Here is a 26,394-nt window from a genome sequence, read left to right as displayed (position 1 = left end):
TGAGTTTAGCGGGACACCGAGTGCTCAGGACGCAGCCATTCCAGGAACTTGTGATTCATAATGTTGAGTAGAAATGGGGATAAACCAAATGTTTTGCTTTGGAATTTGAAAATAATTTCCTGGCAATTTGACTTCAGCTAGGCAATGTACCCGCGTTTAATGAGTTTTGATTGGACTAATCAGTGAGGGGCGTTGTCTTGGTTGTTGTTGCAGTGACATCCTTGTTTTCCCAAGCACATCATTGTCAGGCCCTTGTGTGTGGTTAAGACTTGAGTATTCCTTATGCATGTGTGCTCTGTTGGTGATTATAAAATTCCCCATGTGGTATTGTCACAAAGCGAGGAGATACGAGGGCATTTCTTTCAATCGCTTGATACGCAAACAACACCGTGCTACAATAAAATGGCTAACCTGTGTCTAAAGATGAAACAGAATGGAAGCCATGGCAGTTTTTTCATAGTATTCTTCTGCCACTGTTGGGGGATGTGTGTCGTTTTTATTGGAGGCTGGGGTGGAGTCGTGGGTTGGAGGGTAGAGTTGTGGGATAAGGGGGAAATGCTTGTCGCAGATCCTTTCGAAGCTGCAGCATTCCTGGTACGGTATTCCCGGTACGGTATCCTTTTGAAGCTGCAGCATTCCTGGTACGGTATTCCCGGTACGGTATCCTTTTGAAGCTGCAGCATTCCCGGTACGGTATGCCTCGTAGGGCGCAGACACTAAGCAAAACAGAGTAGACCGCTCTCTGTACTACCTGGACTATAATGATTTTCATATCGAACAGTACAATAACGACAAACACACTGCAGTCAATTGGGAATGACCAGAGATTGTTTATCACAAGCCACGTTTCCATCCACAGTTTTTAGGCAAGTAAAATCATCAAAATATTTAAATCATGACAGCTGTGATGGAAACAGGATGTTTTCGGCACAGTTGTGTAAATGCCAACAATTTGTTTATCCGGCATGTGGGATCTTTTGTGTCGGTAAAATGTAGTATGTGAGAAATTGAGGTGGAAACAGTTTGAGCAAATATTGATTATAAGAACCATCATACCGAAGTAAACTTGTAAACTTGGTGTGTGGTCCTCCCACTACGACTCGGGGAAACTGCAGTTTTATTAGGCTACAAATGAAACAAGTGCTGAACTTCAATGGGTGGTGAAAGTGCACAGTGAGTAAGCTTGATGCTCCTTTCCAGTAAATATTGATGGTCTTATTCTGGTGACATGATGATCGACGCTTGACTACCCTTGACAAATACAAATATATGCTCACTCTTATCCATAATCTCATGTAGACAAGACTACCCACACTGCATCTGCGAGTTGTTGGCTAGAGCGCAGGTGCCAAGATCAGAGTAGGCACATTTGCCATTTAACGCGGTAGAGTTAAATTCAATGGAAACACATTGCACTTTTATTCGGTACATGAAAGCTTAATAAAAGTAATTTCATGTGCACTTTGTCATTGCACATTGATTTTTATCTACAAGTCCATTTGATGGAGAAACACCATTCATGAGAAATATCTTTACGCAGATTTTTTTTTAATATTCTCAATTGGAAGGAAACCTAGCCAGACTGTCACACAGTGAGTGTCAGTAACGAGAGAAAATAATTTCCTTTTTGTATACACGTTGTCGGTGTACACTTAATTGTCCAAAAGTGTCTAATTAGTGTAATGAAGCGATAGGCTGTTGTGGTGACGGGTTTGATACGACTGGAGATAAGCCAAGTCCCTCATCACCTCCATGTAGCCTACACTTGAGTTTGATGTGTACAGCAAACGCACGCACGCACGCACGCTTAAAATACATCTGACTGTCACCCACAGTTCTCCTAAGGTAACTGACGATTATATAGACGACGTAAACCGAGACGTATTTTTTTTACAAAAACACTTACAAAAACAGGCTAACCATAACCCACCTCCAGGACCAGAATGTGTTATCTGACCACTGGTCTATTGTGTCTGTCTACTGGATTATGTCTGCGATGGTATGAGTTTATTAAAGAAAAGATCTGATGGCATGCGACTGGAGCATGTCAGTCACATCTCTCTATAAAGATGCCATTTAGTTTTTTGCTGACAAGGACCTTGATTTGGTTCTGACAGGCTGTGTTTCACAAACTCCCATGATGTGCAAGTGTTTGCAGATTAGTTGATTTAGCCTGCACTCTGCTGGGGTGGCCAGACCATAATGCCACTGAATGGCCGCGCTAGTCGCTCCCCTGTGGCAAGGTTGAGTTTTGAACCTGCAGGCTATAGTTTTAAACATAATATTCTATTTCAGGTCATCTCTGTTGTGATTTCATATACCAGACTGAGCCTGCCCTACATTCAAGGTGCATTATTCACAGTGAATTGATGTTTAAATTCAAAATAGTATTTTCTTGATTAGATTAGGCCTAGATGTATCCTATTTCTTCAAATAGATTGATTTATAGTTCAAATCTGAACCAATTTTATGTGTAGTCTAGGCCTACACAGCATGTCTTCATTTGTTTCTGTATGTGTGTCCTAAATGTAGCCCACACATCAGTGAGGAAACAGTGTCCATTACGATGCCATTCATTGGGTTAAGTTTCTCACGGTTGATGCATGTCATCTACAGTTTACTTTTTGGGCTCTGTCATTTGATTTGTTGCAGAGGTCTTTTACTTCAGTTTTAACTTGATTAAGACTAATCTGATTTGAAGAAGCCCGAAATGTGTCCTAGCCAGTTCTTTCCGTTACATTTAGCTACCAATGTGTCCCTCGACCCTTTTATTGTTAGAATAATACTAGAATGTCCTTTCCTTGGTTATATTTTCAACCGTTCCCCGGAGTCTTCTCAGTTGCTGCCTGCCTTAATTCCTGTGTCAACATGTCACATGACCTGCTGTAAAATTTGCAGAACCCAAAAATGACCATAAAATGGCTTCTCTCCCTCAACCCAGTGGCCAGTCATGTGCGAGGGACCATTTTCTATTTATAAATCCCCCTGTGTGTTGCCTAGTGTATGTGCTCCTCTCATTGATTATGACAAAAGTAACTGAAGTGAACCATGGAATGCCAGGTACATTAATTATCAATTCTGACTTGATTGTAGAGGTATCTAAGGTTAGTATTGTCAATACAATCACATTTGTAATCAGGAGAAAGGAAATAAACTGATTTAGTCAGGGTAGATAATTTAGGTGAATTTGTCTCTATGGAGACTGGCTGAGTCATTGATCAAACCTGCAGCAATTTGTCCATTTTAATTTCAGAGGGTACAGTTGCAGTCGGAAGTTTACATACACCTTGGCCAAATACATTTAAACTCAGTTTTTCACAATTCCAGACATTTAATCCTAGTAAAAATGCCCTGTAATAGGTCAGTTAGGATCACCACCTATTTTAAGAATGTGAAATATCAGAATAATAGTGATTGATTTATTTCAGCTTTTATTTCTTTCAGCACATTCCCAGTGGGTCAGAAGTTTACATACACTCAATTAGTATTTGGTAGCATTGACTTTAAATAGTTGGGTCTAACGTTTCGGGTAGCCTTCCACAAGCTTCCCACAATAAGTTGGGTGAATTTTGGCCCATTCCTCCTGACAGAGCTGGTGTAACGGTCAGGTTTGTAGGCCTCCTTGCTCGCATATGCTTTTTCAGTTCTGCCCACAAATTTTCTATAGGATTGAGGTCAGGGCTTTGTGATGGCTACTCCAATACCTTGACTTTGTTGTCCTTAAGCCATTTTGCCACAACTTTGGAAGAATGCTTGGGGACATTGTCCATTTGGAAGACCCATTTGCGACCAAGCTTTAACTTCCTGACTGATGTCTTGAGATGTTGCTTCAATGTATCCACATCATTTTCTGTCCTCATGCTCATGCTATTTTGTGAAGTGCACTAGTCCCTCCTGCAGCAAAGCACCCCCACAACATAATGCTGCCACCCCTGTGCTTCACGGTTGAGATGGTGTTCTTCAGCTTGCAAGCCTCCCCCTTTTTCCTCCAAACATAACGATGGCCATCATGGCCAAACAGGTCTATTTTTGTTTCATCAGACCAGAGGACATTTCTCAAAAGTACGATCTTTGTCCCCATGTGCAGTTGCAAACCGTAGTCTGGCTTTTTTTATGGCGGTTTTGGAGCAGTGGCTTTTTCCTTGCTGAGCGGCCTTTCAGGTTGTTGATTTAGGACTTGTTTTACTGTGGATATAGCTACTTTTGTACCTGTTTCTTCCAGCATCTTCACAAGGTCCTTTGCTGCTGTTCTGGGATTGATTTACACTTTTCGCACCAAAGTACGTTCATATCTAGGAGACAGAACGCGTCTCCTTCCTGAGCGGTAATGAAGGCTGCGTGGTCCCATGGTGTTTATACTTGCGTGCTATTGTTTATACAGATGAACGTGGTACCTTCAGGCGTTTGGAAATTGCTCCCAAGGATGAACCAGACTTGTGGAGGCCTACAAAAAAAAGTGCACCTCCAATGGACTCAAATCATGTCAATTAGCCTATCAGAAGCTTCTAAAGCCATAACATAATTTTCTGGAATTTTCCAAGCTGTTTAAAGGCACAGGCAATTTAGTGAATGTAAACTTCCGACCCACTGGAATTGTCATACAGTGAAATTATCGGTCTGTAAACAACTGTTGGAAGAATGACTTGTCATGCACAAAGTAGATGTCCTTATCGCCTTGCCAAACTATAGTTTGTTAACAATACATTTGTGGAGTGGTTGAAAAACGAGTTTTTATGAATCAAATCAAATATTATTTGTCACATGCAGATAATGCGAGTGTAGCGAAATGCTTGTGCTTCTAGTTCCGACAATGCAGTAATAACCAACGAGTAATCTAACCTAACAATTTCACAACAACTACCTTTACACTTGTTTGTATAAGGAATGAAAGAATATGTACATACAAAATATATGAATGAGTAATATACAGAACGGCATAGGCATGATGCAGTAGATGGTATCGAGTACAGTATAACTTACATTACTCATATGTAAAAATGTATGAGGCATTGTTTAAAGTGCCTTGGTGTACATTTTTTACATTATTAAAGTGGCTGGAGTTGAGTCAGTATGTTGGCAGCAGCCACTCAATGTTAGTGATGGCCTTGAGATAGAAGCTGTTTTTCAGTCTCTCGGCCCCTGCTTTGATGCACCTGTACTGACCTCGCCTTCTGGATGATAGCGGGGTGAACAGGCAGTGGCTCGGGTGGTTGTTGTCCTTGATGATCTTTATGGCCTTCCTGTGACATCGGGTGGTGTAGGTGTCCTGGAGGGCAGGTAGTTTGCCCCCGGTGATGCGTTGTGCAGACCCCACTACCTTCTGGAGAGCCTTACGGTTGTGGGAGGCGCAGTTGCCGAACCAGGCGGTGGTACAGCCTGACAGGATGCTCTCGATTGTGCATCTGTAGACGTTTGTGCTTTTGGTGACAAGCCAAATTTCTTCAGCCTCCTGAGGTTGAAGAGGCGCTACTGCGCCTAAACCACGCTGTCTGTGTGGGTGGACCAATTCAGTTTGTCCAGGATGTGTACGCCGAGGAATTTAACTTACTACCCTCTCCACTACCGTCCTGCCGATGTTTCCTGAAGTCCACGATCATCTCCTTTGTTTTGTTGTGAGGTTATTGTCCTGACACCACACTCCAAGGGCCCTCACCACCTCCCTGTATGCCGTCTCGTCGTTGTTGGTAATCAAGCCTACCACTGTAGTGTCATCCGCAAACTTGATGATTGAGTTGGAGGCGTGCATGGCCACACAGTCGTGGATGAACAGGGAGTACAGGAGAGGGCTCAGAACTGCACCTGTGTGGGGCCCCAGTGTTGAGGATCAGCGGGGTGGAGTTGCTACCTACCCTCACCACCTGGGGGCGGCACGTCAGGAAGTCCAGTACCCAGTTGTAGATGGCGGGGTCGAGTCCCAGGGTCTCAAGCTTGATGGCGAGTTTGGAGGGTACTATGGTGTTAAATGATGAGCTGCAGTCGATGAACAGCATTCTCACATAGGTATTCCTCTTGTCCAGATGGGTTAGGGCAGTGTGGTTGCGATTGCGTTGTCTGTGGACCTATTGGGGTGGGTAGCAAATTGGAGCGGGTCTAGAGTTTCAGGTAGGGTGGAGGTGATATGGTCCTTGACTAGTCTCTCAATGCACTTCATGATGACGGAAGTGAGTGCTACGGGGCGGTAGTCGTTTAGCTCAGTTACCTTAGCTTTCTTGGGAACAGGAACAATGGTGGCCCTCTTGAAGCATGTGGGAACAGCAGAGTGGGATAAGGATTGATTGAATATGTCCGTAAACACACCAGCCAGCTGGTCTGCGCATGCTCTGAGGACGCAGCTAAGGATGCCTTCTGGGCCTGCAGCCTTGCGAGGGTTAACACGTTTAAATGTTTTACTCACGTTGACTGCAGTGAAGGAGAGTCCGCAGGTTTTAGAAGCGGGCCGTGTTAGTGGCACTGTATTGTTCTCAAAGCGAGCAAAGAAGTTGTTTAGTCTGTCTGCGAGCAAGACATCCTGGTCCGTAACGGGGCTGGTTTTCTTTTTGTTATCCGTGATTGACGCTTACCCTGCCACATCCCTCCCGTGTCTGAGCCGTTGAATTGCAACTCTACTTTGTCTCTATACTGACGCTTAGCTTGTTTGATTGCCTTGCGGATTGATTAGCTACATTTTTCCGGTCACCTTGCCCTGGTTAAAAGCAGTGGTTTGCACTTTCAGTTTTGCACAAATGCTGCCATCAATCCACGGTTTCTGGTTTGGGAATGTTTTAATTGTTGCTGTGGGTACGACATCGCTGATGCACTTGATAATAAACTCGCTCACCGAATCAGCGTATTCGTCAATGTTGTTTGACGCAATGCGGAAAAGGGCAGGACTCCATCCTAAGTGTATGTAAACTTCCAACTTCACCTGTACGTCCTTCTCTCTGGAACATGATGCTTCCAAAACAATCTGTCGGATTCACATTCTCCAATATTCTCCTAAAACCATTATCCAGATTCTCGGCTCTATCATTCTGTGATTTATTTTGAGCTGTGCCCTTTTCTGTGAAATGGAGAGGATAAAAAAATATTATTATTTTTTTTACATTGGATGAAAGTAGAGAGTCAGAGCTAGAAAGTGGTATATCATACACTGCAGTTGAGGAACAATGGGAAAGTAATTTTGCTTTGAAAGTTGATAAACTTGCAAACCCACTTTTGAGAAAATGGCCCTTTTAATGTTTTGGTACCTACTGGAGAGCTCTTCTTTGTCTACACCCATTCAGCATCGTTCACACCCTCTTTAGACTTAGTCCCATCCATCTCTATGGATTCACATGTGAGGCAATGTGGTGTAAACACACTATATCAAATAAAATGTTTTCTCTCACATGCATAGGATACAGAAGGTGTAAACGGTACAGTGATAGTGGCAAACCTGAATCTCTTAACTTTTGAGTCCTGTTGTCATGTTGAGTAAGTGCGCTGTGCAGAGCTGTGTCCTTGTCACTGATATTTGGGTTGAAGCCTGGTTCTGCCTGTGGCTACTTCTCCTCTCTGGTGGGGGATGCAGTTAACAGTTAGCTCCTTAGCAACCAGCCATCGATGGCCACTGCACATGCCATTTTAGTGAGCTCCAATATTTGTCAGCGAAATCTGTCAAAAGGAATCACGGCTGACAAACGTACAGCTGATTTATTATTGCGTCATCTGTTTTTTTTCAGTTGTTACATGATAAAATAACTAATAGAATTGATTTACACTTTGACCTACCTGCAACATGACATCTGTTTGCTAATAGACTATCATATGTACTCACATCACTAGCTGTGTTATCTTCTTCTGGTTTAACTGTATTCTCGCTCTCTCTCGCTCTCTCTCGCTCTCTCTCGCTCTCTCTCGCGCTCTCTCTCTCGCGCTCTCTCTCTCGCTCTCTCTCTCGCGCTCTCTCTCGCGCTCTCTCTCGCGCTCTCTCTCGCGCTCTCTCTCGCGCTCTCTCTCGCGCTCTCTCTCGCGCTCTCTCTCGCGCTCTCTCTGTGTGCAGTGTGACTGGGGACCATGACGACAGAGGTGGGATCTGAAACAGAGGTGAAAAAAGAGCCGGAGAAGGCGGAGGAGCAGCCTGCAAAACCTGAACTACCAGCCACCAACCAGACAGACGAGGTCAAGGTCGTTGAGGCCGCCGAGCAGTCCAACGAAAGCCCTGCTCTGGCCACAGACTCAGCAGAGGCAAAGGAGAACCAGGAGGAGGCCCAGCCTGCCGACAACGCCACAGGACCGGAGGGAGAGGAGCCCCCAGCCTCACCACCAGCTTCAGAGAAGAAAGGCATCTCCAGGTTCCTCCCTCCATGGCTTAAGAGGCAAAAGTCTCAGAGCACGGTGGGACCCAAAGAGAGCCAGGTGACACCCAAGGAAGAGGGAGGTGTGGTTCTGTTGAAGGGGGAGGGTGAAAAGGCGGAGCAGGTCGAAGCAGAGCAGACATCATCGACCACAGCAGCTGAGCCACAGGTTGAAGAAGAGCAAGTGAACGGCGAGGCGGAGCCAGAACAGAAAGAGGAAGTGAATTCAGAGGAACAAGCGGAGAATCATTCCACTGGCAGTGCAGAAACTCAGGTATGCTAGCCGATATTCGCCATATAAATTCTCTACACACCCCTTACTGTTTCTCCATTATCTTTGCATTGGTTTTTCAATTAAACTATTCTCAGATTTAGATGGATTCCTGGCAGGTGAGAACCCACATTACTATGTTTACTGTAGCTTTACTTATTGAGATGGTCTGCTTCTCTGCTGGCTTACTGACAGTAGTGTGTCATTGTTGACCTTGCAGTCACCCAACTTGATTCAACCACAGCAAGCCAAGCAGGGACCCTGAGGAATGGGTGCCACTTATTTCAATCCACTAGAACTCTCTGCCAAGGTTCATCCTTTGCAACCCTGAGGTTAGGAGTTATGAGTTTAAAAAAACAATGTCTGTTGATACAGTATTATTCATCAGTCACAGAGAAGGTACTGCTCTATTAGTATAGAGATGTTGAATGTTCTCCTTATTGGTCTTTTATAGATATTATTTAATAAGACGTTTGTATTATGTTGGGATCCCTGCAAGCTATTATGCTGCAGGAGAAACATCTCCTCGTTGTGCTTGTCGATATTCCAGCCAAACCCTTGTCCATGTTTAAATTTTTATCCACCCGATGACATCATCTGCGGTGATCAGGCCAATGGAAAACATGAGTTCTGCTGGTTAAAAGCAGTGTGTACTGCGATCAAAGTTACACACTTGTTTCTCATAGCCGTGCCAACAATCTATGGCACTAAGCAGAACTAGGCTACTCTTTGACAAATCACTGTTGACAAAATGGCCTGCATGGATTTAAAGGGTTGTTCTGTCTCTGATTTCTCCTCTTGGTGATTTGTGTCTAGCCTGCTAAGGAGGAGAAAGCATCAGAGAAATCTCAGGAGAAGAGTGCAGCGGAGGAGGAGAAAAAAGAAACAGAGGAAGGAGGAGAGGAGAAGAAAGACCAGGAAGAGAGCTTGAAGCCCGAGGGAGGGCGTTATTTTATCAAGTCGCCTCTGAAACTGACCAAGAAGGTGAAGATGGTGATGTGTCATGTGATCATGCTGGATGGAAGCCAGTTCCCCTGTGAGGTGGAGGTGAGTGTCTTAACCTTTCTGATCTCCCCATCCCGGATCCGGGATCGTGAATACAGACTCAAGCTCATTACCATAACGCAACGTTAACTATTCATGAAAATCGCAAATGAAATTAAATAAATATGCTAGCTCTCAAGCTTAGCCTTTTGTTAACAACACTGTCATCTCAGATTTTCAAAATATGCTTCTCAACCATTGCAAAACAAGCATTTGTGTAACAGTATTGATGGCTAACGTAGCATTTAGCGTAGCATTAGCATTCAGCTGGCAACATTTACACAAAAAAACAGAAAAGCATTCAAATAAAATCATTTACCTTTGAAGAACTTCAGATGTTTTCAATGAGGAGACTCTCAGATAGCAAATGTTCAGTTTTTCCTGAAAGATTATTTGTTTAGGACAAATCGCTCCGTTTTCTGCGTCACGTTTAGCTATGAAAAAACCCCTGTATCCAGGATTGTGTAAATCTATCAGCAAGCTCATTAGCATAACACAATGTTAACTATTCATGAAAATCGCAAATAAAATGAAATAAATATGCCATCTCTCAAGCTTAGCCTTTTGTAAACAACACTGTCATCTCAGATTTTCAAAATATGCTTCTCAACCATAGGAAAACAATCATTTGTGTAAAAGTAGCTAGCTAGCATAGCATTTAGCGTTAGCATTAGCGTTAGCATCCAGCACGCAACATTTCAACAAAAACATAAAAGCCTTCAAATAAAATCATTTACCTTTTGAAGAACTTCAGATGTTTTCAATGAGGAGACTCTCAGTTAGATAGCAGATGCTCAGTTTTTCCAAAAAGATTCTTTGTGTATTAGAAATAGCTCCGTTTTGTACATCACATTTGGCTACCAAAAAACCCTGAAAATTCAGTCCTCAAAACGCCAACTTTTTTCCAAATTAACTCCATAATATCGACTGAAAACATGGCAAACGTTGTTTAGAATCAATCCTCAAGGTGTTTTTCACATATCTCTTCGATGATATATCGTTCGTGGAAGCATGGTTTCCCCTCTCAATCAAATGGAAAAATACTTGCACATGGCTTTACGCACCAGTTTCGACGCAGGACACCAGGCGGACACTTGGAAAATGTAGTCTCTTATGGTCAATCTTCCAATGATATGCCTACAAATACGTCACAATGTTGCCGACATCTTGGGGAAACGGCAGAAGGTCTAAGCTTATTCCTGTCGCATTCACAGCCATATAAGGAGACATTAGAAAACAGAGCTTCAGAAATTCTGCTCATTTCCTGTTTAACGTATCATCTTGGTTTCGCCTGTAGAATGAGTTCTGGGGCACTTACAGACAAAATCTTTGCAGATTCTGAAACTTCAGTGTTTTCTTTCCAAAACTGTCAAGAATATGCATAGTCGAGCATCTTTTCGTGACAAAATATCGCGCTTAAAACGGGAACGTTTTTTATCCAAAAATGAAATAGCGCCCCTAGAGATGGAACTGGTTAAGTCTATCCCATTGTTCTAAGCAAAGTAACACACACTATATCAAAGTCCAGATCCTGGACGAGACCCCAAATATAATAGTTTCTGATCACTTCAGATCATATGTGACCGACCGCCTTGATTTGGTCTTATGTTGCAAAAAAATGTATTTTTTTTTTATTTTATTTTTTTTACATTGGATGAAAGTAGAGACTCAGAGCTATAAAATGGTATATCATACACTGCAGTTGAGGAACAATGGGAAAGTCATTTTGCTTTGAAAGTTGATAAACTTGCAACCCCACTTTTGAGAAAATGGCCCTTTAATGTTTTGGTACCTACTGGAGAGCTCTTCTTTGTCTACACCCATTCAGCATTGTTCACACCCTCTTAGTCCCATCCATCTCTATGGATTCACATGTGAGGCCATGTGGTGTAAACACACTATATCAAATAAAATGTGTTTTTTTTTATCACATGCACAGGATACAGAAGGTGTAAACGGTACAGTAATAGTGCTTGCATAGTTGCAATATCAAAAACAGAAAGTGTCCAGATTGTGCTTACCTGACACACTTGGCTGAATTGATGGGTCCCATGTGAAGGAAATGCTATAACCCCCTCATCTAGCTAAGTGGGTAAGTCTCTATTGCCTAGAGTAGACAGTACACATGTTCATGAAATACAATTGATGGCCGTAATCACCCCAGACACACCTGCTATTTTGATGGGTCCTGTAATAATCCATTGTCTTTTCTTTGGACTTGTAGCTAGCCAACTAAACAATGAACCAGAATAACCCTAACTCATACTACCATTACAAACATTGTCATAGCTGTAGTATGAATCTGCAGGTAGCGCAAGCTAACAAACTAGGTTCAATGTTAGCTAGCTAACATTAGGCTATAACTAGCAATGCAAATGGATTTCTGATTCGAATAATATTACTTCACCGATCGTACATGTAATGTTAGTTAGCGAGACAGCAAGCTAATGTTTGCTAGCTAAAGAACAGTACGCTTTAACACTGACTGTGGCGTGTGCAGAAAGTAGCCCATCACTTTTTCCTACTGATCTGTCGATGGCGCCTGCTAAATTCAGGGCATCAATGTTGAGAAAAGTACCAAAACTTTTGTACTTCTCGATGGCTAATGTTATATCTTTCAAAAACAGCATTGTAGGAAGGACTGTCAATGCACACTGAACAGCTCACGTAAAAGACAGAAGCTTGCTACGTGGCAGACCAATCCAAACTCATCTCTCGGCATGCCCAGCCATTATCACAGCCATTCATGGCTAGTGGGAAGGTTCCTGCTTTTTTTCCCATGGCTAAACCAACTAGAATCGTAATTTACCAATTTTATTTGTATTTATGGATGTAATACAAGTTTAAGGCACATGAAAGTTCAAATGCTGCTCCTGTGAAGTAGTGACGTGCGACATACGCCTAGTTTCCTGAAATGAGTCACATAGTGTTGAACATTGGTGATAGAAGTCAGACCAGATGTTTCAAGTGTTTACTATAGTGTATATTGTGAGGAGTTCCAAGGTTATTTTGAAGCTTGTGGTAATTGCCTTTTTTCTATCCTTCAGAGGACAAAATAGCCTACCTTTTAATCCTGTGTTCTGACAGATTAATAGCCTAGTTCACATGTCAAACTCATTCCACTGAGGGCCTGCGGGTTTTCACTCCTCCCTTGTACTTGATTGATGAATTAAGGCCACTGATTATTAAGGAACTCTTCTCATCTAGTTGTCTTAAGTCAGGCGTTCCCAAACGTTTTCACTCAGGCTCCCCTTCCAGCATTGGAGAACATCCTGCCCCCCCCCCCCCACCCCCAAATCTATTTCTATGTGCACAAGCACTGTTCATCACACAAACTGTTCACACTTATTTTCTGAAAAAACAATTCAAGGGGTACAGAACATTTAGCAGATTTAAAGTACATTTTCTTGCAATTATATATATTTTGCCATGTCTATGGGCAAAAAAAAGTTAGCTGACATGGGCTAGTTGATTTTGGACATTTGACAAGTTCTAAATAGCTCTAAGGTATACAATGACTAACATGACGAGGAAAACAGATGATGCACTACCCAATTACACTTTTCAAGAGTAAGTTGAAAGCCGGACTGAGTTTCTCGGGGCGCGCCCCACCGTTTGGGAACTACAGAGGAACTGTGAAATAAAATATAAAACCACTGGTCTAGGTCTTAATTGAAAGGGAAAAAACTAAAACCAGCAGACACTAGGCCCTCCATGGAATGAGGTTGACACCCCTGGCTGAGTTGTATCTCTGCGCTAAGATTCAGAACCATTGTCATGTTTACTTAGTATTGTCCCAGGAGAAAACAGTACAGTGCACCCATCCCCTGGATGTATTGGAGCTGTCCACAGCACTGACTGTAGCCTCTCCTTATTCGATGAGCCTCATTAACGTAATGTTGTTTAGTACAGGAAGAGGAGAGCGTAACGTATAATCCTGTTGAATAGATTGCCAGGTTTTCATGTCAGGCCCATTGTTATTTCCTCCCATGCTACTGGTCGACCCTGGGACTATTTATAGCTTCTCTGCTATGTGCTGCTGCTTCTGCAGATGATCTCAACAGGACATCAACCTGTAAACACAGGACAGGTGGTGACTGGATGATTCTCACCAAACTGGCATTTCACAACAAATATATATAATATAACCCTTGACTTTTTACACATTTTGTTACTTTACAGCCTTATTCGAGAATTGATTAAATAAAAATCCTCAGCAATCTACACACAATACCCCATAATGACAAAGCAAAAACAGCTTTGTAGAAATGTTTGCAAATGTATTAAAAATAAACATACCTTATTTACATAAGTATTCAGACCCTTTGCTATGAGGCTTGAAATTGAGCTCCGATGCATCCTGTTTCCATTGATCATCCTTGAGGTTTCTATAACTTGATTGGAATCCACCTGTGGTAAATTCAATTAATTGGACATGATTTGGAAAGGCACACATCTGTCTATTTAAGGTCTCACAGTTGACAGTACATGTCAGAGCAAAAACCAAGCCTTAAGGTCAAAGGTATTGTCCGTAGAGCTCTGAGACGGGATTGTGTCGAGGCACAGATCTGGGGAAAGGTACCAACAAGAACACAGTGGCCTCCATCATTCTTAAATGGAAGAAGTTTGGAACCACCTAGACTCTCCTTAGAGCTCACCACCCGGCCAAACTGAGCAGTCTGGGGAGGTGACCAAGAACCCAATGGAGCTCTGTCAGAGTGACCAGAGTTCCTCTGTGGAGATGGGAGAACTTTCTAGAAGGACAACCATCTCTGTAGCACTCTACCAATCAGGCCTTTATGGTAGTGGCCAGACAGAAGCCACTCCTCAGTAAAAGGCACATAACAGCCCGCTTGGAATTTGCCAAAAGACTCTCAGACCATGAGAAACACGATTCTCTGGTCTCATGAAACCAATATTCGACTCTTTAGCCTGAATGCCAAGCATCACATCTGAAGGAAACCTGGCACCATCCCTATGGTAAAGCATGGTGGTGGCAGCATCAGGCTGTGGGGGTGTTTTTCAGCAGCAGGGACTGGTAGACTAGTCAGGATCGAGGGAACAATGAATGGAGCGAAGTACAGAGATCCTTGATAAAAACTTACTCAGGACCACAGACTGGGGTGAAGGTTCACCTTCCAACAGGACAACTACCTGTTGCACACAGCCAATTCAACGCAGGAGTGGCTTCGGGACAAGTCTCAATGTCCTTGAGTGACCCAGCCAGAGGCCAGATGTTTGATCGGGTTGAACATCTCTGGAGAGACTTAAAACTAGTTGTGCAGCAATGTTCCCCATCCAACCCGAATGTGAGAAACTCCCCAAATACAGGTGTGTCAAGCGTGTAGCGTCATACCCAAGAACACTCGATGCTGCCAAAGGTGCTTCAACAAAGTACTGATTAAAGGGTCAAAATACTAATGTAAATGTGACATTTCTGTTTTTATTTTCTATACACTACCAGTCAAAAGTTTGGAGACACTTACTCATTCAAGGATTTTTCTTTATTTGTACAATTTTCTACATTATGGAATAATAGAGAATGCATCAAAACTATTAAATAACACATGGTATCATGCAGTAACCAAAAACAATGTTATACAAATCTAAATATATTTTAGATTCTTCAAAGTAGCCACCCTTTGCCTTGATGACAGCTTTGCACACTCTTGGCACATATGCTGAGCACTTGTTGGCTGCTTTTCTTTCACTCTGCAGTCCAACTCATCCCAAACCATCTCATTTGGGTTGAGGTCAAGTGATTGTGGAGGCCAGGTCTTCTGATGCAGGACTCATCACTCTCCTTCTTGGTTTATTGCAGCAGAATGCTGTGGTAGCAATGCTGGTTAAGTGTGCCTTGAATTCTAAATAAATCCTTGTCACCACCAAAGCACCATCACACCACCTCTATGCTTTATGGTGGGAACCACACATGTGGAGATCATCCATTCACCTACTCTGCGTCTCACAAAGACACGGCGGTTGGAACCAAAAATCGTGTTTGGAATTATCAGACCAAAGGACAGATTTCAACCAGTCTAATATCCATTTCTTGTGTTTCTTGTCCCAAGCAAGTCTTCTTATTATTGGTGTCCTTTTTAGTAGTGGTTTCTTTACAGCAATTTGACCATGAAGGCCTAATTCACAGCCCAAGTAACACACATCAAAATCAACTGTTCAGAGGAGACTGCCTCTGAACAGTTGATTTTGATTTGTGTTACTTGAACTCTAGCATTTATTTGGGCTACAATCTGAGGTGCAGTTAATTGCCGATTTCTGCGGATGGTATCTAATGGACTTATCCTCTGTAGCAGAGGCAACTCTGGGTCTTCCTTTCCTGTGGCAGCGCGACACAACAGTTACACATGGAATAAACAAGCGTACAGTAAATAGAATAGAAAGTCTATATACAGTGTGTGCAGATGGGGTGAGGAGGTAGGCAATAAATAGGCCATAGTAGCAAAGTAATTACAATTTAGCAGAGTAACACTGGAGTGATAAATGAGCAGACGATGATGTGCAAGTAGAGATACTGGTGAGCAGAACAGTAAATAAAAACTATGGGGATGAGGTAGGTAGATTGGGCTGGCTATTTACAGATGGACTATATACAGCTGCAGCGATCGGTTAGCTGCTCCGATAGCTGATGTTTAAAGTTAGCAAGGGAAATATAATTTTTGCAATTCGTTCCAGTCACTGGCAGCAGAGAACTGGAAGGAAAGGCAGCCAAAGGTGTTGGATTTGGGAATGACTGATGAGATATACCTGCTGGAGCGCATGCTGCGGGTGGGTGTTGTTATCGTGACCAGTGAGCTGAGAAGGCAGAGCTTTACCTTGCGTAGACTTCTAGATGACCTGGAGCCAATCGGTCTGGCGACGAATATGTAGCGAGGGCCAGCCGACTAGAGCATACAGGTCGCAGTGGTGGGTGGTATATGGGGCTTTGGTAACAAAACATATGGCACTGCGATAGACTGCATCCAGTTTGCTGAGTAGAGTGTTGGAAACTATTTTGTAGATAGGATCGGTAGGGCAAGTTTGGCGGCGTGAGTGAAGGAGGCTTTGTTGCGAAATAGAAAGCCGATTCTAGATTTCATTTTTGATTGGAGATGTTTAACATGAGTCTGGAAGGAGAGTTTACAGTCTAACCAGACACCTAGGTAGTTCTCCACATATTCTAGGTCAGAAACGTCCAGGGTAATGATGCTAGTCGGGCAGGCGGGTGCGGGCAGCGAACGGTTGAAAAGCATGCATTTAGTTTTACTAGCGTTTTTATGAGCAGTTGGAGGCCACGGAAGGAGTGTTGTATGGGATTGAAGCTCGTTTGGAGGTTAGTTAAAACCTCTCTAGGCTATGTGGGACTTTAGCGTCCCACCTGGCCAACATCCAGTGAGATTGCAGAGCGCCAAATTCAAATACAGAAATACTCATTATAAAAATTCAGGAAAAATACAACTATTTTACATAGGTTTAAATATTATTAACTTGTGAATCCAACCACTGTAAGATTTAAAAAATGCTTTACGGCGAAAGCATACCTTACAATTATTTAAGAACATGGCCCAGAAGACAAATCATTACAAACAGTAACCAGCCAAGTAGAAGAGTTACACAAGTCAGAAATAGAGAAAATGAATCACTTACCTCTACATATGGTTGCACTCAAGACATTTATTTATACAATAAATGTTCCTTTTGTTTGATAGTGTCTTTATATCTGAAAACCTCTTTGTTTGCATGTTTTCTTCAGTAATCCACAGGCTCAAACGCAGTCACAACAGGCAGACAAAAAAATCAAAATTGTATCCGTAAAGTTCATAGAAACATGTCAAACAATGTTTATATTCAATCCTCAGGTTGTTTTTAGCCTAAATAATCGATAATATTTAATCTGGACAATAACATAGTCAATATAAAAGGTAAACAAGAAAGGCACTCTCTCGGTCGCGCGCATGAAAAAGCTCTGACACGGCAGGGTCCACTCATTCAGACTGCTCTTACTCCCTCATTTTTCAGAATACAAGCCTGAAACAATTTATAAAGACTGTTGACATAGAGTGGAAGGCATAGGAACTGCAATTTGAGTCTTAAGTCAATGGATACTGTAATGACATTGAATAGAAAACTACAAACAAACAACAATCCTACTTCCTGAATGGATTTTTCTCAGGTTTTTGCCTGCCAAATCAGTCCAATTATATGCATATCCTATCTTCTGGGCCTGAGTAGAAGGCAGTTTAATTTGGGCACACTTTTCATCCAAAATTCCAAATACTGCCCCCTACCCTAGAGAAGTTAAGTGTCCAAAGAAGGGCCAGATGTATACAGAATGGTATCAGGGAATCACCCGCAGAAAGAGCGACATCATTGATATATACAGAGAAAAGAGTCGGCCCGAGAATTGAACCCTGTGGTACCCCCATAGACGGACAACAGGCCCTCCGATTTGACACACTGGACTCTGTCTGCGAAGTAGTTGGTGAACCAGGTGAGGCAGTCATTTGAGAAACCAAGGCTATTGAGACTGGCCAGGTCTGAGCCTTGGCCTGGTTGATGACGGCTGCACAGTTCTGTCTTTTATTCATGGCTTAGGTGCACCCGTGACCAGCTCGGAAACCGGATTGCACAGCGGAGAAGGTACGGTGGGATTCAAAATGGTCAGTAATCTGTTTGTTGACTTGGCTTTCGAAGACTTTAGAGAGGCAGGGTGGATATAGGGCTATAACAGTTTGGGTCTAGAGTGTCACCCCCTTTTTAAAGAGGGGGATTATCGCTGCAGCTTTCCAATCTTTAGGGATCTCAGACAATACGAAAGAGAGGTTGAACAGACCGGTAATAGGGGTTGCAACAATGGCGGCGGATAATTTTAGAAAGAGAGGGTCCAGATTTTCTAGCCCAGCTGATTTGTCCAGGTTCAGGAAAGAAATTCTACAAATGACTTTTAACAAGGCATACCTGTTAATTGAAATGTATTCCAGGTGATTACCTCATGAAGCTGGTTGAGAGAGTTGAGAAATCACCCCTTATTTTGGCACAAGTACTATAACTACATGCATGTTTTTTTTCAATGTCAAAAGTGGATTTAAGATTTTTTTGGTTTTATATGCTTATGTCTTTACAGCCACTTAGTTTGTTAGGAAGTGGTTATGTATGGTTTTAAGGTATTTTAGATGTGAGTTCTGGTGGGCCTTTGCACTTCAGCAATCAAAGGGATGGTGGGGTGCTCAACAACTTTGACAAAAATCATGAAGTGCTTACCAATAAAAACAACCAAAGAACTAAATGGAGGTCGAAAGGAGTTAAGATAAGATTTGATTTATTTTGATGTCTTCCTCGACAGCAGGAAGATGCCAGCTTGACATCGAGACGTCATTCACCTACTGGCATCTTGTATAATGGATTATAGTGAGCAAAAATACATCGCAGCTTCTGTTGTTGACTTCTCCAATTCTTCCTTTCTACCTTGAATTGGACTTTTGGATGTTTATTTTTTGGGGGGTAAGCACTAATGTATTTTAAGAGTATCTATCTAAATTGAATGGTATCCTATGGGCACATGGCATAACACTTTATAGGCATATCATATCTAAATATTTGGGGACATTGACACAACTGTCTTGGGCTCTCAAACTACAATATAGGTAAGTGCTAAAACAGGTACACATCCTCTAAGTGGCAGGGTTGTTTACTTAAACACAAACTCCAGAGGGTGGCTTTAAGTAAATTAAATGGTTTATACACCCATATTTCTTAACAACCCCTACTTTATCAAATAACTGTTTTACAAAACATCTATACAGTAGGTGTGAGCAGTGGTCCTAGTAAATAAAGCTACCAGCACAGCACACCTATTGACTACATTAGAAAGAGCTTATTATCATTACATTAAGGTTCACATTACCAAAAACATCCTAAAAATTGCTGTAATGAGGTGTGTTTCGGTAATGTCCTTGTCGCAATCTGGAAGTAATAGGAGAACGCAATGACGAGACCACATCACTAAAGCCCTTTTCATGCCTTTTTATTTATCTAGGCAAGTCCGTTAAGAAGCACGCTGGGCCAATTGTGTGCCACCCTATGGCACTCCCAATCACGGACAGTTGTGATCCAGCCTGGATTCGAATAAGTTACTTTAGTGACTAGAGGTTGACCGATTTAATCGGAGTGGCCGATTTAATTAGGGCAGTTTTCATAGCAATCGGAAATCAGTGTTTATGGGCGCCAATTTGCCTATTTTAAAAAATTGTATTAGTATTATTTTTTTGAAATTATTATTTTTTATTATTTTTTTGAAATTATTTTAATTATGATTGTTTTTTCCATTAAGGTAATGGTTCTGAGTTTTTTTCTCCCCATTTTGAGCTTTTTAGTAATTTCGCTAATGAGAAGGTCAAGCGTTGTAAAGGGGGCGTTTGAGAATAAGATTCTCGTTTTGAAGGCATTTAAGTGAAGAAATTTAAGTTTAACTTGTTCTCTAGATTCGTGGGTCATTTTTAAATATTTTTTTAAAATAAACAATTATAGTGTTTACAGCAACTTCAAAAAGTCTTAATGTAACAAGAAACATGTCCAGACAATATTTTACATACAGATTAGTTTGCTGTAAACTTCAACCAGTATACTATTTTTATGATTTATTGGACAAACGGCAACATATTTTGTTTTATTCAAATAAGTTTGTTTTTTCTAAAGTAAAATTGTATAAAATTACCTGCAAATTTAATCTGGACACATTTCGCTAATGAGAATTTGGGTTGAAAATGCACAAAATTCGGGTGAATATGCAACATTGATTTAAAAGATAACTGTGCCATAAACTAGGCATCTCAGTCTTCAGAATGACAGTTGATTGTTGCAGATGCATCATGTTTGCAACTGTCTTGGTTTAAAACTGGTTTCATGAGAATCACCCGACCATCTAGAACACACAGCAGGGAGAGGAGTGCACAGAGACGAACATCAGGGAGATGAGATTTAACCATTTTGCTGACTCTGCTTCTCTCAGGGACCATGACAACGTTGCTTATACTGTATTTGGTAGGTCTAAATCTCAGCTTGGTTAAAGGATTTATTGTTGATTTAGGCCCATCTCTAGAATGCAATAAATTATGGTTATTTCATTTTTGATCTTGAGCCAGGTAATCATTAGCATGGTTGCTTAGTAAATTCTGGTGTGCCCTGTAAGAGGTAGGATAGAGAGGCTGAACACATCAAGGCAGCCAGTCTTGGCTCACTAAATGGCTCTCATCGTCTCTGCATGGTATAGCTGTTATTATTGGACAGGTTTGTGGCTGAATTCTATACCACTCTAGCCTGCATCTCAAATCAGTCTTTTTTTTCCTCTCTCTCTCTCTCCGTTTGAGATCATGTATTGTTTCTCCAGCTCCACATATCAGATGGTTTTACTCGTTATTGTAATGTCAGTATACAGTACCAGTCAAAAGTTTGGACACCTACTCATTCAAGGGTTTTTCTTTATTTTTTACTATTTTCTACATTTGTAGAACCATAGTGAAGACATCAAAACTATGAAATAACACTTATGAAATCATGTAGTAAACAAAAAAGTGTTCAACAAATGAAATTATATTTGAGATTCTTCAAAGTAGCCACCCTTTCCCTTGATGACAGCTTGGCACACTCTTGGCGTTCTCTCAACAAGCTTCATGAGGTTGTCACATAACAGATGTCTTGTTAAGTTAATTTGTGGAATTTCTTATTGCGTTTGAGCCAGTAAGTTGTGTTGTGACAAGGTAGGGGTGGCATACAGAAGATAGACTTGTTGTAATAGCCCTATTTGGTACAACAAAAAAAAAACATGACAGCTCAAACAAGCAAAGAGAAATGACAGTCCATTACTTTAAGACATGAAGGTCAGTTAATCTGGAAAATTCCAAGAACTTTGTAAGTTTCTTCAAGTGCAGGTGCAAACAGGAAAGGAAGACCCAGAGTTACCTCTGGTGCAGAGGATAAGTTCATTTAGAGTTACCAGCCTCAGAAATTGCAGCCCAAATAAATGCTTCAGAGTTCAAGAAACAGACGCATCTCAACATCAACTGTTCAAAGGAGACTGCATGACTAAGGCCTTCATGGTCGAATTTCTGCAAAGAAACCACTGCTAAAGGACACCAATAAGAAGAAGAGACTTGCGTCAGCCAAGAAATATGAGCAATGGACATTAGACCGGTGGAAATCTGTCCCAATTTTTGGTTTCAACCGCTATGTCTTTGTGAGACAGAGTAGGTGAACGGATGATCTCTGCATGTGTGGTTCCCACCGTGAAGCATGGAGGTGGTGTGATGGTGCTTTGCTGGTGACACGGTCTGATTTTATTTAGATTTCAAGGCACACTTAACCAGCATGGCCACCACAGCATTCTGCAGCGCTGGTTTGCGTGTAGTCCCACTGTCATTTGTTTCTCAACAGGACAATGATCCAAAACACACATCCAGGCATTCCTCTTGAAGCTGGTTGAGTGAGTGCAAAGCTGTCGTCAAAGCAAAGGGTGGCTACTTTGAAGAATCTAAAATCAAAACTATATTTTGTTTTGGTTAACACATTTTTTTGTGGTCCATACAGTTAGTTGGAAGTTTACATACACCGTAGCCAAATACATTTAAACTCAGTTTTTCACAGTTCCAGACATTTAATCCTAGTAAAAATTCACTGTCTTAGGTCAGTAAGGTTCACCACTTTATTTTAAGAATGTGAAAAGGTCAGAATAATAGTGATTGATTTATTTCAGCTTTTATTTCTTTCATCACATTCGCGGTGGGTCAGAAATTTACATACACTCAATTAGTATTTGATAGCATCGACTTTAAATAGTTTAACTTGGGTCAAACATTTTGGGTAGCCTTCCACAAGCTTCCCACAATAAGTTGGGTGAATTTTGGCCCATTCCTCCTGACAGAGCTGGTGTAACGGTCAGGTTTGTAGGCCTCCTTGTTATATGCTTTTTCAGTTCTGCCCACAAGTTTTCTATAGGATTGAGGTCAGGGCTTTGTGATGGTCACTCCAATACCTTGACTTTGTTGTCCTTAAGCCATTTTTCCACAACTTTGGAAGTATGCTTGGGGTCATTGTCCATTTGGAAGACCCATTTGCGACCAAGCTTTAACTTCCTGACTGATGTCTTGATGTTGCTTCAATATATCCACATAATTTTCTGTTCTCATGATGCTATCCATTTTGTGAAGTGCACCAGTCCCTCCTGCAGCAAAGCTCCCCCACAGCGTGGTGCTGCCACCCCCGTGCATCACGGTTGGGACGGTGTTCTTCGGCTTGCAAGCCTTCCCCTTTTTCCTCCAAACATAACAATGGTCATTATGGCCAAACAGTTATATTTTTGTTTCATCAGACCAGAGGACATTTCTCCAAAAAGTAGGATATTTGTCCCCATGTGCAGTTGCAAACCGTAGTCTGGCTTTTTTTTATGGATATTCTGGAGCAGTGGCTTCTTCCTTGCTGAGCGGCCTTTCAGGTTATGTCGATATAGAACTTGTTTTACTGTGGATATAGCTACTTTTGTACCCGTTTCCTCCAGCATCTTCACACGGTCCTTTGCTGCTGTTCTGGGATTGATTTACACTTTTCGCACCAAAGTACGTTCATCTCTAGGAGACAGAACGCGTCTCCTTCCTGAGCGGTATGACGGCTGCGTGGTCCCATGGTGTTTATAGTTGCGTACTATTGTTTGTACAGATGAACGTGGTACCTTCAGACGTTTGGTTATTGCTCCCAAGGATGAACCAGACATGTGGAGGTCGACAAATTATTTTCCTGAGGTCGTGGCTGATTTTCTTTTGATTTTCCCATGATGTCAAGCGAAGCACAGTTTGAAGGTAGGCCTTGAAATACATCCACAGGTACACCTCCAATTGACTCAAATCATGTCAATTAACCTATCAGAAGCTTCTAAAGCCATGACATCCCTTTCTGGAATTGTCCAAGCTGTTTAAAGGCACAGTCAACTTAGTGAATGTTAACTTCTGACCCACAGGAATTGTGATACAGTGAATTAATGTCTGTAAAAAACTACTTGTCATGCACAAAGTAGATATCCTAACCAACTTGCCAAAATACATTTTTGTCGTGGTTGGAAAAACAATGTTTAATGACTAACCTATGTGAACTTCTGACTTGAACTGTATGTATTATTACATAGTTCTGATGTCTTCACTATTATTCTACAATGTAGAAAATAGTAAAAAATGAAGAAAAACCCTTAAATGAGTAGGTGTCTCAACTTTTGACTGGTACTGTACAGGTGAATTAGCTTTCACTACATTGGACCTTAGCTCACATTTTTAAGTCTGGCTCCATTTGGCTTCTTCCATGGGTTTTAATGATGTGGGCTATCATCTGGTTTGGCTGTGTAATGACCAGTGTTGTGTGTCTAGGGCTGGGAGATCATTGGACTGGGCTCTGTCTGGTGGAGGGCTGGATGCCCGCTCTCTCTTGTCCTCGGATGCACATGAAGCCTGAGTATGGGTGGGAGTAATGTGGTGCAATGCACAGGTTCCCAAACTTTTTCACTCAGATCCCCGTTCCAACATTGGGGCACACTCGCAAGATGTTCCCCAATCTTCTTGCGCATTGTACATGACGCAAACTGTTCACTCCTCTTGTTGGTGGAGAGAACATTTTGCAGGTTTTTGTCCTGCAACTCTGTTTTGTTGGAGGTGCAAAGACAATTTTGCAGTTTTAAAGCAAAATTCCATACATCTTGCAATTTGGGAACCACTTATGTTTTGCACTACTGGGGTAAGCGCTCGTACTGATGGAAGTGGGTAAAAGATCAGCCAATGAGCTGATTGAGAGGGCCGGCCCTTAATCCGACCTGGACGTTGGAGGGATTGGGGCGGGTGACACCCCTGCCCAAGCCCCAGGGCCTGGCTGGGGTAAAAGCAGGGTGGATGGCGGGGGCTCGTCTGGTTCTCACGTCTGGTTCTCTGAAGCCCACCACGGGCAGGGCAGATTAGCGGGGGGTTCTGAGCCCCCCACAGATTAAACCTATAGCATATGCTGTCACGTGGCAAACCAACCCTCCCTGACTGCAAAGTAATAACCAGTCATCATATCCTCCAGTCTGTCAGCCAGTTATCTCTACATATAAAAGACTAAAGGACTAGGAAAAGGGAGAAGTGACAGAGGGCAGTGATCCAATGATCCACTCCGTAGGATAGATGGAGCTGCTTTATTCATAATTACAAGTCAAGTGTTAAAGCTAGTTGGTTACGGAAGTCTACCTCACCAGGCTCTGATCTGTTATGTTATTGCTTTTGACTGTCTCATTGGTTATTCATGTGTAGGATAGTAATTTTAATATCCCAGAGGCTAGAGAGGGTTGAACTGTGTGATCGACAGTGTTAATAGTGGATCCCAGGGCCGCTGAACATGCGTTTTGCGATGGAGGTATGGTTTGTGAATGGGGTCCAACACTAATTGCACAGTGCTGTTTGAACAGAGACAGCTTTGTTCGCAGTTTCAGAAAAGCTGAGGCATCAGTACATGCCATTGTTGGGGAGTATTCAGCCAGAAGACAGTGGCAAATTTATAATGAGACTGCAGTGGAGGAATTACATCTATCTGGGAGAGTTTAGAAAATAAATGAGGACAAGAAAGCATTCCAGAGATTAACCTTAATTTTTGGGAGAAGCAAAGCAAACGCCAACACTAACCCTCAGTGGAAAACAATTGCATGTGTCATGTTAACACACTAGGGTCGTTTCAGACATTCTCAACAGTCTCCCGTTGTAAAAATGATTTATAGGCTGCTCTTCTCTCATTGTTGTTTAGTTCCTCAAGGTACAGTATATCCTTGTCCTCACGTATACAGTTGTGAGTGCCTTGCAATATAAGAGTGATGAAACTGTAATATGTTGTGTCAACAAACAGTAATGGCGTCTGGGGCTCATTAGAGAGGAGAGGCACAGTCAGTGAGTGCAGCAACACGGTCCTCTCCTCTTCAGCCAGTGGTGTGTCTCTGTGCAGTACATTGTTGCCTCCACTGCGCTTTGCTTGGCTAGACTCCTGCTGCATTATTTAGCCGTCCAGCTCATCGAGCATTAGGGCTCCAGTCCCGATGGATACATTTGAGTCTAATCCGCTGTAACAACCCAGAGCTCTGGGGATCCAGAGAGACCAGCCTCACCATCACACAACACACTTCTCTGCAGATAGAAACAAAAAGGCTTTTAAGGGTGTTTGAGTTATTGTCTGTCACATTCTCTCCATGCCCCACGATTTTCTAGATGTTTGAATGTGTGAATTTAATTATCGTCGTGTTGGAGAAGAAGAGGTGGAGTGTTTTACAGCTGATTCTCTAAAAGCCTATGGGAAATTATGAAACTGCATCTGGATATCACGGTTCTTCCAGCCATGGACAGACGGCGTCACATACTCCCCTCTGTCTCTCCCCCACTCTGTTCCTCTCTCCCACCCTGTCTCTAATTCCCCAGAGATGGAACCGTCCCTTCTCTGATTGCAAAACAATATCCAGACCATCAGGAATGCTCCCATAAAGCCAAATGAGTAGAAAATCCAGTGTGGATTCCCAGTGTTTAGAGGCCTAGATTTTGGGCCAAATCTGTAATTTGTTTAGTAGGACAATGTGTAGGCCTACTTGAGTAGAACATCGAATGTATTGCGATTCGATGTTCCAAACATATTGCTCACAATATTCACTCACCAGCTAGTTTATTAGGTACACCACCCCGTTCACAAAAATGGATTGCTCCTACAGACCGTGAGAGGCAGGCA

The 26,394-nt window shown here is 42.2% G+C and overlaps 1 protein-coding gene across 17 annotated transcripts in view; it reads left to right on the top strand.

Moving 5' to 3' along the window:
- LOC110529554 (protein 4.1) overlaps positions 1–26,394 on the top strand; it is a 103,358-nt gene that overhangs the window by 38,496 nt on the left and 38,468 nt on the right. For all 17 annotated transcript variants that reach the window (XR_005052828.1, XM_021611818.2, XM_036984959.1 and 14 more), the window contains 2 exons: positions 8,021–8,589; positions 9,403–9,633. Coding sequence is in view for 16 of the 17 variants with exons in the window: in XM_021611818.2 (XP_021467493.2) it covers positions 8,035–8,589; positions 9,403–9,633 (786 nt within the window). In the remaining variant the exon portion in view is untranslated. The remainder of the gene's footprint in view (positions 1–8,020; positions 8,590–9,402; positions 9,634–26,394) is intronic.

The sequence above is a fragment of the Oncorhynchus mykiss genome, chromosome 8 (assembly GCF_013265735.2).
Source record: "Oncorhynchus mykiss isolate Arlee chromosome 8, USDA_OmykA_1.1, whole genome shotgun sequence".
Lineage (NCBI taxonomy): Eukaryota > Metazoa > Chordata > Actinopteri > Salmoniformes > Salmonidae > Oncorhynchus > Oncorhynchus mykiss.
This window is presented reverse-complemented; position numbering and strand designations above follow the sequence as displayed.